The following is a 14729-nucleotide window of genomic DNA, read 5'->3' on the forward strand; positions in this document are numbered from 1 at the left end:
ATAATCTCTGGTGCTTATTTCTCAATCCTTTGTCCATGATAATTTTCACCCAAAGTCATTTCCTGTCGTGGAAGTTTCCACCTAACAAGCTCCCTTGTGGATGGGCAACGTGTGCTGTATTTTGAAAGAGAAAAGCTGACTGCTGTCATGCATGCTTCAACAATATTTTGTTCTGTGAGAGATCATCTTACGTTTTATTCTTCATGCATTAGAATAAAACAGCATCCTGAAATCACAGCTGGGTTCCCAAACCATTTGTATTTCAAGACTGTGTAGTCTGGATTGCCCTTGTCTGCCCCCTCCCACAAGCCAGGCCTTTCAAGGAGCAATAAAAGGAGGCTTACGGCAGGAGACTTGCTGCGGTACTGGTTGGCGTGCTGCTGGAGCAAGTCCAGCGCTTTGGATTCAGTGGTTGTTTTCGTGTTGATGCTGGGGCTGGTATTGACTTTCTCTGTCTCCTCTCTTCCTGACATCTTCCCATAAACAGGATAATGAAATCCTGGAGAGAGGTAGGCCCCTGCAGATAAACAACAAATGCCACATCAAGTTACAGGCTATATCTTTAAAAAGAAAAAGCCATTTGGGTTCTATGAATTTGGGATAAGGACCAGACATCTTTTTAGAAAGAGGGTTGTATGAAGAATGGGCTACATCGTTGTTAACTGTATCTAGGTCCTGATTTTCTTCTCCAGTTAATTCATCCCGATGAACAAAGGTTACAAACAGAATTGAGCTTATAGCCACTTTGTACATTTTATGTGTCCCCTTGAGGGAAAGAAATAGCAACTATAATGATTATGACAGTCAGTACTTAGGATATTCTCCTAGGCAATAAAGTATCTGTCAGCCTAATGTCTGCAGCAGACCATCAAAGCCTAAGAAAGCTGTAGATTCCTGACATTTCATTAAAAAAAACAAAAACAAAAACAAACGTTAAATCAGTTTCATCTTTGGAACATGAGCAGCATAAAAACAAGCAAAGCAAACATGAAGCTTCTAATTTATCTTGAGTTTCTAAAAGCGACTATTTGAACATAGCGTTTCCCCCACCAATGTCATTTGAACTCGGCACATACCAGGATAACTGTGCATTAGGACAGGAGACACGGCCCGGTACGCGGGGTGGCTGGGGTCGTACATCTGTGGGTAAGGGTACGCATGCAGGTACTGGATGTACGACTGGTGTGGGCTCATGGGGGAGGACACAGCCACTCTGGTTCCCCGAGAGTCCTTCCAGTTCACAGGAGTCTTTCGATCATCATTTTTCAACTTGTTTTCCTCCACGGACTGAGAATCAAGACGCTTGGCCTCTTTGGGCTCCTCCTTTATGTTTGTTAGTGACACGGGAAGGCTGGGCACGCCACTCTCTTTATTCGGGGTTTTCCTTGGACTATCTTCTTTTAATTTCTTCTCTCTGTCAAGTTCTTCTGACTTTTGCTGATCCAGGTATTTGGGTTGGTACACATAATGATGCCATGTCCTCGAATCTGGATCCTGGAGGTTAAAAAAAAAAAATGTGTCTTAAAATTTCACTTTTTAATGCAATCCCCTTAATCATTATGACAATACTGCTACTGCTACAATTACTTCTCATACTAAGACAACATTTGTTTTTGTGCTGGGCACTGGGTTACTCTTCCTCTCATAAAATAATGAAGTCATTACACAAAAGATGAAAACCAAAGCTGCGTGTGTGTGTGTGTGTGTGTGTGTGTGTGTGTGTGTGTGTGTGTGTGTGTGTGTACACATGTGTGCTGGTACCGAGTGCTTGAAATCAGGACCCTTGGCTTTTTTTGTTCAAAGACCGAGCTCTACCACTGCAGCCACACTTTCTGTCTTAACTTTTTGTTGGTTAATCGATGGTAAGAGTTTCTTGGGTTTGTCTGTTTGGGCTGCCTTTGAACCTCGAACCTCAGGTCTGAACCTCATGAGTAGCTAGGGTTATCGGTGTGTGCCGCCAATGCCTGACAAAACCAGTGCTTTTAAAGTTCCAGCAACATCAGGGCTTTCAAACTCAGGATTGTTGGAATTCAAATCAGAGCTCTGAATGTCATTTTTCACATTAAATAACACCCTCAGACATATTTAATCCAATCCTCATTTTCCCTTTTAATGTCTCACACAGGTAGAAAGGATTTTTTAAAAACTCTAGCTCAAGCTAACAGTAGTAAATTTAAGTAATTACTACAGCTATTAATGTCACTTAGAAGGGAAAACTCTTGGTTTCCTAATACATTTTCTTCATGTACTACAGTTGAGGCTTAATATATTGGCTCACTTCTCATTATGTTCTAACAACTTAATCCAAACAAAATTTCAAAGTAATAGCCCACATTATGGCTTCTCTATCAGAAAGCAAAGCCAACTACAAGCTCCCCAAATTGTACTGATGCACCCCTGGGAAAGAGCAGCCTCATTCAGGCCTCAGCAGAAGCAGAACTGAAAACACCAAGTGTTCCTTGAGACCGCCCACCCCACGCCCGGTTCAGACCCACAGGGCATTTAGAGTCCAGGCGAGCGTTCAAGATGCAGGCCTGAATCCCGCCCTCTAGGGAAGAAATGCAGAGGGGGAATCTTCTGATTCACCCAGGGTCTGAACACAGAGAGCACAGGAGGTTTGGGGGCAGGGGGTGCTGGGAAATAACCAGAGTGCATGCTCGCCAGAGAGCAGCAAATCAGGACATCTGGACCATGACACAAAGTGCTGGCACATGTGCGGTCTCATGGTGACTGATCTGAATTCAGGTGTTCTCAACCTGGCTGACCAAGGGGCTCTGGGACAACGGTTAAGGCCCATCACCCAACATCACCCAACATCTGACCTTCCTCATAAAATGATGTCACTCAGCTCTGCTCTGGGTACTTAATGCTGAACGTGCAAGAGCTGTCAGACACCTTCGGACCCTATGTGAAAGACACAGGAGCCCCAGGTTTTATTAAAATGATACACTGAAAATGTGCCTTCAGGAATTCGGTTTTAAAATTCTCAGCAGATGTAAATACTCAGAAATACAGAACAATTAATGTCGAATTCCAGAGTTTGGGAGAAGTCAGCAGTTCTGAGAAGGCATGCTTTCATCCCGGACTCAGGGTTAGATGCAGAGTGCATTCTCAGGACCCTTCACTGGACACCATGACAAGACGCGTACATTTTAGAGTGACACAGTAACTCCCAAGAATCCGCTAGGATACATTTCAAGAGAAAGAGGGAAGAAACCCCGCTATGGGTTTCCTCCTATAGAAGAAGTCTAACCAGATCAAGCCCAGACATGAGCACACGTGTCAGCCTGCGCTCTCCCTGTTGGGGCCACATTCCACAATCTTACTTGTTTAAATCTTGAGGTTGGGTCTACACCTGTCTGCTTCATAGAATCCATGACAGATTTCATTTCTACAGCCTCCTTAATTAGCTGGTGGTTTTCCATCTGCTTAGCTTTGAAGCTGTCGGCCTGAAGCTGCTGCTGGTGATTGCAGAGGAGCGGCGATTTACCTGTCTCCTCACTCTTACTGGGCCCTGGCGGCCCTAGTTTAGCATGGTTTTTGTTAGGCTCTGGAGTAGAGGGGGCTTTTGAGATGGTGGCTGATGGCATGTTTTTCTGCTTACTGTCTTCCTTGCTCAGCTCTTTCAAGGGGAGCTCAGACTTCCTTTCACAGTCGACCCTCCCAGTCTGGGCCATTTTCTGTTCTGCCAGCCTCTGATCCTCATAGTACTTCTCATATTGCTGTCTATAGGCGGGGCTGGTAGCCATGAGAGACTTCTGGTCCATGTAAAGTCCATAGGCATACTGGCCATAATACAGCGACTGGGCCAGAGCTGGGTGTCTCTGCGTGATCACCGACTGGTGCTGGGGCTGCAGGGAGACAGAGGGATGGTCCACTTTCTTAGCCTCTAATTGCTCCGTCTTGTCTTTCTTCTCTGAATCTTCCTCCGACTCCTTCTTGATCTTCATTCCCTGGTTGCTCCCGTTGCTCCCAGCCGTGGGGGCGCTCATCTGGCCTGGGTGCATGTAACTTGGAGAATAGTACGGATCGTAGCCATGGTAATAGGGAGAGTGGGACTCCTTCAGTTGCGACGACTGCGCTGTCGTGGAGGAATGCCCTTTGACGATACCGTCCTTCCCAGAAATGGGATCTGATGGGGAGCTGGCCTTTGACCTCATGCCCTCTGACCTGCTGTCGGAGCCGCCATCCTCCGCAGCATCAGATATGTCGGAATAGGCGGGGCTGCTGGTCTTGGCGGCTGAAGCGTCAGCCCCGTTTTGGGTCAACACGTGCAGGGGTGCCATGGGCGCCTGCCCGTTCACCAGCGCACTGCACTCCATCCTCGAGGCGCTCCCGATGGAGGGGCTGGGGGCGTTGTCGGTGAACGTGTACACCTTGTCGGCTTCAGCTTTGATGCTGGCCATCCGGCTCTCCTGAGACTCCGACAGCCCATTGGCCAGCCCTTCGTTCTTACTGAGATGATCCTTTAAAAAATGCCCAGGCAAGTCTTTGCCAGCCACCTTCGAGTCCTCTAGTTTCCCCAGTTTAGCGTCCATTTTCGGGCTTCCTGTCTCTTTCCCTTCTTTGTCCTTAAGCTTTCGTTTCTCCTTTTTCTTTTTGTCTTTGAGGGACACTAGAGCGGGGTTCACAGTAATGGGCTCTCCCATAATGGTGGGCTTTGGTTGGATGGGTTTCAGCGGAGGGCTCTTTGGTGTAGCCTGGACGACGGTGGTGGTGAGGGAGGGCAGTCCTGGGATGGTGCCCGTGGTGGTGGTTGTAAAGGCTGCGGTGGGTATGGCGATGAGTTGGGGGGGCGTGGGGGCTGGGGCCGGGGCAATGGGCCGGGCGCTTTTCAGTTTGGAGAGGTTTTTATCCATTTTGCAATTGTTAGCTTTTTTACCCTTTTCTTTGTCTCCCAGGGTTTTCTTGTCAATCAGGCCTTCTGCTTCCAGCTTGGGCATTTCCGCAGCCAGGCTGCCATCGGGGACCGGGCAGGTGTCTAACGGGGCTGTCATGTTGGAGATGACTGGAAGGTTGTTCAGCTCACTGTTAAGACCCTTCTTTTTCCCAGAGTTTTTCCCAGTTTTCGAGCCAATTAGAGAACCTGGGCCGTTGCTCATTAACTCCCTCTTTCCCTTGGGGGTCCCAGGAGGGTTCCCAGACCCAGGGGACACGGGTGCCTTCACGTGGTCATAGGCTGACACGCTGGTGCTCGGCTCACCGCATTCAAGAGCCACATGACTCAAGGCCTCCTCGCAGTCTGAGATCTTGTCCTCACTGTCGGGCTCGAACTCCAGCTTGTTTTCGGGATCTAAATGTGCATGCGCCTGGTGGTACCTCAGGCCATTAATGTGCTTGTACTTCTTGTTGCAGTTTGGGTGGGGGCAGTCAATTAACACTGGGGAAGAGCAGCCTTGGTCCAAAAAAGCAGTCTCAGGTTTTCCTTGTGGGGTGGTGGGCGTGCTCCTGGAGTTGGTGCGGACACGTTTCCCAGGCTTGCTGTCCTCGGAGCTGGAGTTTAAGTCCAGCTCCATGGGAGGCTTGTTTTTCCTCTTGTTGGTGGAGGAGGGGCTGGCTTTGATGTCCTCTGCAGCGCAGTTTGGGGGTGTCCTTCGCCCACTGGCGTTGAGGCTGCCGCGCCTCCCCTTGCCGTTGGCGCCCCCTCTGTTCTTGCTCTGCAGCCCCCTGGACTCCGTGAAGCTAGCCTCAGAGCCGGGGGCCGCCGCGGCCGACCTGGCTCTCTTCCCTCTGCCCCGGCCTCCTCTCATCTCCAGGTCGCTTGTTGGTGATTCACAAAACCTAGAGAAGCAAGTAACAGATGTTACAATGATCCTGTCCCCAAAGAGCCAGGTGAAATCATAAGGTAAACAGTCCAACAAAGAGGAGCCAACACCTTTGAACTGGGGGCCCGTGTCGGGCCAAGGAAGGCGGCTCTATTCGAGCTTCTATTTGTCCTCAGGAAAAAAATCAAAGACAAACAGTTCAGGTAGCTCGCTAGCTTCCAATCAGCTCCAACTCCCATTTTGACAAAGAAGAAAACAAAGGGAGAGAGAGAAGGGCTGGCGAGTGGAGCTCTCCTGACAGAAAAGAAAGCCAGCATCTGCATTGTACTGGGTTCAGTACTGAACCGCGGGTTTCTCTGTTGCCTGGTTTCAATTACAGCCAGACGTTTATGTATTATTAATCTCTTTCTATAGTTTCCTTGCCAAAGAGTGGGTGGGGGAAGCCAGGAATACAAGATGCGTACCTGGGAGGGGCCCAGTCATGCTTGGTGCAGTCCAGCAGGGTCCCCACGTAAGTTTTGTTCCTCCATGTGACGTTGACCACGAGGACACCTGCGGGGTGGGGGTGGGGAATGAAAAGGGACCGCATTTAACACAGATTATTTTATTTCCACTTCATGTATGGTTATTATTATTTTTACCAGCAAAGATCTGTTCTCATTTGCTTTCAAACGCTGTGGTTTTCATTCTTCCCCTTTCTGGTTTCAGTGACCTCAAGTCAAAACCCACAGGAAATTATGTGTGTGTGTGTATTCATGCGCATGCGCATGCGGCACAAAAGGGCGAGACTGTGTGTGAGAGTGTAATCAAGATACTGCTGACAGAAGGAAATGGTTTTTGCCATGTCCTGCTGTAAAACAGCAACACTCACCTCTTAATTTTTCTATTATTACACATAATTGCTTTCGTTTGGCAGGCAGCCAACATAAACTAAGCGCCAGTTACCAGTGCTTAAACCAGAACAAGACGGAAAGGAATTGGTTTTGTTTTCAATTCAACAACATAAAATAATGTTGATTTTTTTGTTAAGAAAAAAAATTATGCATGTGCATAAAAAGTGGTGCAGAGGGGAAATGTGGAAATGCAGAATCCAGAGAGCAGACACACCGCTATCGTTTCTCCTTTCTAATCTTTCCCTCCTCCACTCTGTGAGACAATGATCAGCCATGGTACAGTCTCTGCTTCACTGCTTGGACTTGTTTCATATTAAGGATTCCCAAAATAGCCCTCTTAAGAAAATAAATGTGCACAATAGCTTTGCTCTTGGGGTTATCTTTAGAATCAACTTGGGTAAGCATTTGCCACAGAGGATTAGAAAAGAAATCTCAAAACCAACACACTTGCTTCCTGCAAGCCATTCTGCTTTTCCCCACTGCTTTACAGACAGACAATTTAATTTAGCACTGCATCTGTGAATTACTAAACTTAAGTGCACTTAGTATACCAAATGCCACAGAGAAACAAAATATGGCATCCTCTTTATTTCTCTTGAGGACAAGAGCCACTTAGAAAAAAAAAAAAAACCAACTTCCTTTAAAGCATATTTTTAAAGAACCTTGATTCTGAGACATATGTAACACACAATCAGGTACCTTCGCTTTCCTCCCGTGCTCTCCTCAGCCCATCCCTCCACACACACTTCACAGGCTGCTCTTGGCTAACCTGCTCACTTGCGCTACTACCACTGCCATTTCGAGTTGTTGTTTTTTTCTTTTTAATACTCTAGTTGTACAAAAGGAGGTTACATCATGACATTTCCACACAAGTATACGGTGTATTCTGATCAATCTTACCACCTCTGTGGCCCTCTCCCAACCCACTCTGTCCTTCTAAAACAATTTCACCAGGTTTCATTGTTCTATTTTCATATATGCAAATAAACTACTTCAACCACATCTGATGTTCACCCTCTTTGTTAGACCACCCTGTTTGTTGGTGCCCCTCTCTGCCCCCATCAGAGCCTATCTTGTGTGTGTGTGTGTGTGTGCTCGAGCGCATTAACTACACCAAGGGATTTTAATCTAGTGTTTTATATTACTCTAGTGTTCATATTTTTTCCTCATAATAATCCTCTATTTCTTTCATTTTCCCTGCCCTCCCCCATCCCCAAGCTCTTACTAATCTACAGCTTTCATTGAGGTTCCTTACTCGGTCTTCAAAAATAGTTGGAACTGTATTTTGAAATTATTCGCTCTCCATCTTTCCCCTCTCCCTTCCTCTCATCTTTCATAATTAGAATCATGTTTCATGTCTATTTAAATGTTAGAGAACACCTGACCTAAACTCACTCATTGAAAGGGAAATCTCACAGTGTAAGACCCATTTCCCTGAGAATCTTTGAACAGCAAGTAAAACATTTCAATGATTGGGACACAAGCAGTGGGGAAAGATTTTCTTTTAAAAGTATTAAATGGAGATTTTAAAATTGTTTCCCATATGGTCTGTGTTGTTACTGCTTATGTGACAGTTGAATTTGTGGGGAGTAAATTCAACCTTCAGCAATGGTCTAGTACAGGAAGAAAAACTTGGAGAGAGCAAGGCAAGCATTTCCTTACATCCTGGCTGAGTCGTTTGTAATTCCCTCAGGAAGTTTTCATTAAAAAAAAAAACATTTAGTATAGAAATTCATATTGCGATGAGAATCAATGGTAATTAGGCGTTTGGTCAAAGTCACAGAACAATTGGAGGAAAGGATTCTTTATGAGCATATCCTTCAGGAAAGGGGAGGGAAGGGCTGGGCTGGTTTTCTCATCATCTGCTCTCTGGGGCACTGTGTGTGGTGTCAAAGACCTTCACAGCTGCTTAAAATTCGTTAGCATGTCAGCTATATTTACAGTGCAGGAATATATCTGTATTGCCAGAAGGTTACTGCATTTTAGCTTTAGATGCAATAGGCTGAAATCACTGCGCTCCAGAGTCCCCTGATGTAGCACAAATGTATAATTAAAATTGCTTGAAAGGAAACATGAAAGAAACAACAAACCCTCCATTCTTGCAGTAATAAAATTAAAAACAGGAAAAGTCTGCGCAGACACTTAACATTTGTCTGCAGTGAAAGGCTTTTGTTATTGCTTTTCCCCTCAGGGCTTGGCGTTTCCAGCGAATGCCGGCAGCCGATTGGCCGGCGCCTGCTGCCAATGCTGACGTCTGATTGGCTGGGCCGAGGGCGGCCGGGCGGCCGGGCAGCGGCCTGGGAGAAAGAGGCTGGGCGGTGGGAAGGATGCCGGGGGGATGGGAGGTGCCCCCCTCCCCCCTCCCCCCTCCCTCCGCCCCAGGTCTGGGCCGCGGAGGCCCCGCCGCAGCCCGGCCCGCAGCTCCCCCTCTGCACGCAGCCCGGCCTTTGTTCGCCTCGGCGGGGACAGAACAAGGAAAGCCCGTTTTCAACTCTGGAAGACCTTGTTTTTGTGGACACACTGTGTATTAAAAACGACAACGAGGCCAGCACCGCCACCACCACCACCACAACAAAACGCTCCAGGCCCAGGGACTTTCTCCACCAAGCGGAGCTCATTAGGATCGTGGGTCTGTCTGTCTGTACACAGCACCCCGTACGTAAGTCTGGATAGACCCGTGTACCCATGTAGGCAGGCACGTGCTCACACAGCCTGCGGCTTGGAACGAGGTCCCGGGAACCCCCCTCGTCGGAAGTGCACAGCCCAGCTTCTCTGTAAGGTCTTAGACGACATCCCAACATCCCATTAGGAATGAATGGCCAGCTCCTAAGGTAGGACTGCGGTGCTAAAACGTCCAAACGTTTTATCTTTCTGCTTTATCTCACATCTTGGATGTTTTGGAACACACACACATCCATTTTAAAGTGGATTACTCCGACTTGTAGGCATCAATGCTGAAGAAGAACATTAATCACCTAAAATTACAAATCTGAATTTAATAAATCTGCACCTAAAGTTACATTCTTCATTTACATAAATTAGAAACAAACATATTCATCGTCAAAAGACAGAATGTTTCCCTTCAAAGCACACACATTCTTTCAAATGTCTAGCCTCAGTACTGGGCGCTGGGGTCTTGAATGAAATGCTTTATAAATATTCTCAAGAATCTCCCAGATTATCACCTTTCCTTTTCCCTCCTGAGTGGGGTGTAGTCTCTTTCAAGAAGCTAAAGCCTGTCCTGTCTACATTTAATATTTTTAAAATACCAGAGGCTTATTTCTAATAAAGCAAGAATATAGCAAAGTGGACAGTCTGAGAGTATGCTTAACCACACTTGGAGTTCTGTGTATTGTGAACACTGGGTCTCAGATACTGATGCAGAATCTAAGATGTCAGTCCAGAGAGAAATGTAACCTATGAGACTTTTAAACAATCACAGTATTTATTATAGAACCCGAGTCCCTCATCTAAGGCCCTGGGACCTTAGAATTAGTCCAGTGTTGTGTTCCCTAGTCAGGCAGCTGCTGTGTCCAGTGGGGGTGTACATCAGGTACTTGTTTGGAGCTCATAAATCAGTTCTGAACTCTTGTTGAAATTCTCCACTTCAAGACTCTACAGTCTTAAAACCAACAGAGGCATACACCAGAGCCCAGAAGCTGAAGTACAGACTTGCATTTACATAGCCGGCCCTTTGTCCTGCTGCCTATCCTAGCCTTGGGTCCTACTCCGAGGTTGACCAGAAGTCCCACCCCTGTGAATCAGACAAGACCTGTGATGGACACCTGGATCCCAGGCTGGAAATCAACATTAGAAAACTGGAAGTAAGTTCTGGGAGGTTGGTAGAAAGAGAAGCTGAGAGGAGCACAATGGGCCAGAGCCCGAAGAACGCAGTAGGTATGAATGAGTCCCAGAAGCCAGTGTTAGAGCAAAGCTCTCAATGTTTCTCTGTGGAAGGGGTGTGTCCCCTTTCCCTCGGGCCTCATGGCAGAGCGTCTGGCTGAGAACGTGGATCCTGGCGGGCCCTGCTGGAGGCCACCCCTCCCCCCCCCCTGCTCCCCACTTCACACCCGTGGGCACCCTCTCTTTTTTTGTCCTGCAAACATGGATCTAAGTTTCTTCAGCTGTTCTTTTGTCACATTTTTTTTTTAATCTCTTGGGATAAAATCTTCAACAAAATGTCTTTGTTTCAAATCCCAAGGAAAGTTGAAGGTCCTAATTTACTAGGGCCAAATGGAGACAAATCCTAGCACACATGTGAGTTTTCTCTCCAGTCACACACAATCTGTGTGTATCCTCCTCCTCTGATAAGTGGTCATTCTCACCTGGATCCCAAACTAGACTCCTTCTACAGGCCTCTCCCTCATGCTTCCTCCATAGAATCCAGTGTGCCTTCCTTTCCCCATCTCAGCTGGACTCTTCCTCAGCCTTCCCACCAGTGGCCATGTACCGAAGGAAATGAAGTGAAGGAAGGCAGACCATTCCCAGGCCTGCCCCCAAACTCCACCCAGCACATTCTGCCTCCTCTCCCCCCCCCTCCCCCGAGTTGGCTGAGATGGAAATGGCACAATGACCTCCTGGAAGGTCACGAGTTTTGAAGGAGTCAGAGTCTTCTTCTGTTGAGGCCCTAAATGACAAGGACACCCTGCTCTCTACCTCTGTGTGTGTGTGTGTGTGTGTGTGTGTGTGTGTATGCTGGGACTGGGGCTTCAACTCAGGGCACACTATCCCTTAGCTTTTGCCCTCAAGGCTAGCGCTCTACCTCTTCAGCCACAGCTTCACACCCAGCTTTTTGGTGGTCTCCTAGATTTTTCTGCCTAGGCTGGCTTGGAACTGTGATTCTCAGATCTCAGCATCCTGAGAGGCATTACAGTCATGTGCCACTGGTACCCACCTCAAAAAGAACTTTAAAATTGATTTTTTGACTTAAAAGAGTATCTTAAAAATCTAGTTTCGGAGGTAAAACACATTCTTATCCTTCCAACTTCCAAGGAGGACCTCCTTGGACCATCAGAAATAACCAACTGAAAATCTATGAGACAAGCAGCAAATAAACTGTCACCTTGTTTAAACCCGGGTGAGGCTGTGTGTCCTTCTCCAATCCAGTGGTAGACAAGGTGAGCCTGTCTCTTCTAACTAGAAAATGCCCCCCCCCCCCCGCCCCTGGGAATGCAGTGTCTGGAAAACTGTGAGTTCACTGAACACTGAGAGCTGACTGGAATCTCAGCCAACGCTTGCTATTTCACTATTACTAAAACTTTACATTATTACTATACTGTTTCAATAAGCCTAATCTCTCATTAGCTGGTAGATGATAGGAAGCCAAGTCTGTGGAGATTTCCTTCTAAAGAGGTTATAAATGTGGCTTATGAATGATCATTTCTGGTATTTGGGAAACTGTTTCCTCAAGAACTGGGCAAATATTGATTTCCCAGTAGATCAGCATAACTCTGTTTATATTACAGTTTAAAGACTGTCTCGGAGTCTTTCAAGTCCTTCATCCCTAGGACAGAGTTCTTTGCCAAGCATTGCAAATGCTGAATTTGGAATCAGACAGAGTTTTTTTTTTTCCTTTTTTTTTTTTTTTAGACTCTTATTCAGACTATCACATCTGGAGCAAGTTGGTGTGCACTCAAGGAGAACAGAAAAACCTCATTCTGACAACACCCAACCTCATTTACACCATAGACCTTATTTCTCTAAGTTGACACATTTCTTTCCTTTTTGGAATCTGTTCCAGTGAAACATTCATGAGAATGAAGAGTATGCTGCTTCCCTGAAGACAAGAACAGTTCTATTTCAGACCCACACTGTCACTCAAGGGGATTGCTGCACAGGTTTCCTTCGTTTGGCATTCCTTTTGCTGAAACAGCATTGTTTTTGTTTGATTGTATTCTAAAGTGATACCGGCCAGGTACCTGTCTGGAATCCTAGCTACTCAGGAGTCTGAGATCTGGAGATGGAGGTTGGAAGCCTGCCCCAGAAAGTCTGTGAGACTCTTGTCTTCAATTAACCAGCAAAAAGCTGAGTGGAAGTGTGGTTCAAATGGTAGAACATCAGCCTTGAGAGGGAAAAGCCACGCCTGAGCACAAGTCCCTGTGTTCCAGCCCCCCGTACTGGCAAAGGAAATTTAAAAATAATTTTAAAAAATATGAAAAAGCAATCATAAGCATCCTGCCCATCTGTGGTCCTCGGCTCCACCCAGACCTGAGCCCCTCCCTGCCTGGAGTTCCATCACACAGCTGGCCCCTCCCTCCACCCAGACCCACCTGAGCTCCCATCTACCTCACTTCCTACCCCCAGACCCTGCTGCTACCTGGAGAGTGGAGGCTGCCATGTGCTCCCTCTCTGGGGGAAATAGAGCTCCTCTAATAAACCTTGTAATCATCTTTCTCCTGTGCTGCCTGCCTCTGCCTGTCCCCTGGGGTGGATGTAAGGGGTCCTTCCAGCAATGCTGCTGTCCTGCTCTAAAATGAATAAGCACGTTTACTTCTTTTTCTGGCCTCAACCCTGGTCGCATTCAGACAGATCCACCTTCCAAAGCCCAAGCTGAGTTCATCATTGTTCGGGACATTTTGAGATGTACCACCAGTTTGCCTATAAAATACCTGCCAGGTGAAGAGAAGAGCAAAGGGACTTCCCTCTTACTTAAGGCAGAAAGCATATGGAACACCAGCACAAGAAACGTAAGTGATGTCACATGACCATAAAATGCGGTCTTTTTTTTTTTTTAAGGGCCCTACTGCTGAGCTGAATGTTTGAAGAGTCACTTTAACCACATCCTGTAATCAAGCCATCTGGAACTCAGGGCTGCGATTAGTCACCCTGAACACGGGGCTTTATCTGAACAAATAGTGTATGGCAGCGGGGCTTGCGAGATAGGGCAGCCTAACAAAAGGAAGTGTAATGAAGCACTTTGTGCCCCAGTGTGCTGCCACCCCAGCCGCACACTCCAGAGACACACTGCCTGGTGTTAATGCACTGCCTTGCGAAAGCACACTGAGCTTAGAGATGAAAGAATGGGGACTGGAAACTGCTGGTTTAGAGAGGCTCGGCCTCCCTCTGCAGCTACAACATGCCTGCTCCGGCGACATTCATTATAAGCTCTCCTTCACAGAGTACCATGCCACCCAGGGGTTGGTGCTATTTTGAGGCCATCAGGACAGGATTCATGTATAGGCACAGAGTTCCACCGCTTTATTTGCCAGGAGTTAATCTGTACATTGAGATGTTTGGGTCATCTAAACACTATCCACAAATGACAATAAAAAAAAAAAAAAAAAGAAACCTTTACCAATACCAAAGAGCAATGGCAAACTATGCTTTTAATCTCCATTAAAGGGATGGCATACATTCTTACTCAATTGCGCTTAACCTCTTTAAAAGAGGACATTTGGGCATCAGTATGCAATCTACAGAGAATAAAGAGAGAAATTTGAAAGGGTTCCCTTCCCCCATACGCTGAATAAGCCCTTAAAAAACACACTGCTAAAGAAATCTTGTTTCCCCTGGGCCTTCTGGTTTAATACACAAAAGAACACCGAGCCACCCCCATCACCGCCACCTCCCAGCAGCCTTTGTTCTGAGGCCTGATGAGCTGTATTGATTTGGCAAAATCATTGAGCGTCTTGGAAAACTAGACTCTCGCCTATGCACTGCCATCTATTTCTTTCCCATGAAGACAGGTGGTCAATATCCAGTTGACTGGCCGGCTCAAAGAAGCCCTGGCTGCTTTTCTTTCTCTTGCTTCCCAAGTAATGTTATCCTTTCCCTCTTCTGCACCGTACAATGGGGCCTGTTATGAGGGCCAGCGGGCAAATGCCCCGAGCAGAAAAGGCTTTTGTCAGCCATCACCAGGAACACTAAAATGCTGTCCCTTGGATTTGCATGGGAGCCTGCGCCCCATGCCATCATGGGGGGAGGGGGGAGGGAGGCAATATTTTCTCCAGCCAAATATTATGCAAGCCTAAGCACTAATGGGAACTGAGATAACCGAAGACAGAGCTTTTGAGAAACTATCAGATCAAAAGGGATCATTAGAGATCAATTAATGCTAGCTGCAGAGATGCAT

General features: G+C 46.8%; 1 protein-coding gene across 2 annotated transcripts in view; it reads right to left on the reverse strand.

Moving 5' to 3' along the window:
* The window catches only part of Znf608 (zinc finger protein 608), a 106679-nt gene that overhangs the window by 5197 nt on the left and 86753 nt on the right, over positions 1-14729 (reverse strand). For both annotated transcript variants that reach the window (XM_070011238.1, XM_070011237.1), the window contains exons 3-6: positions 6230-6317; positions 3327-5781; positions 1077-1494; positions 345-517 (exon numbers count right to left, since the gene is read on the reverse strand). In XM_070011238.1, coding sequence (XP_069867339.1) covers positions 345-517; positions 1077-1494; positions 3327-5750 — 3015 coding nt within the window. In that variant the 5' untranslated portion in view covers positions 5751-5781; positions 6230-6317. The remainder of the gene's footprint in view (positions 1-344; positions 518-1076; positions 1495-3326; positions 5782-6229; positions 6318-14729) is intronic.

This window comes from Dipodomys merriami, unplaced genomic scaffold (assembly GCF_024711535.1).
Source record: "Dipodomys merriami isolate MVZ:Mamm:240054 unplaced genomic scaffold, mDipMer1.0.p SCAF_81, whole genome shotgun sequence".
Taxonomy (NCBI): domain Eukaryota; kingdom Metazoa; phylum Chordata; class Mammalia; order Rodentia; family Heteromyidae; genus Dipodomys; species Dipodomys merriami.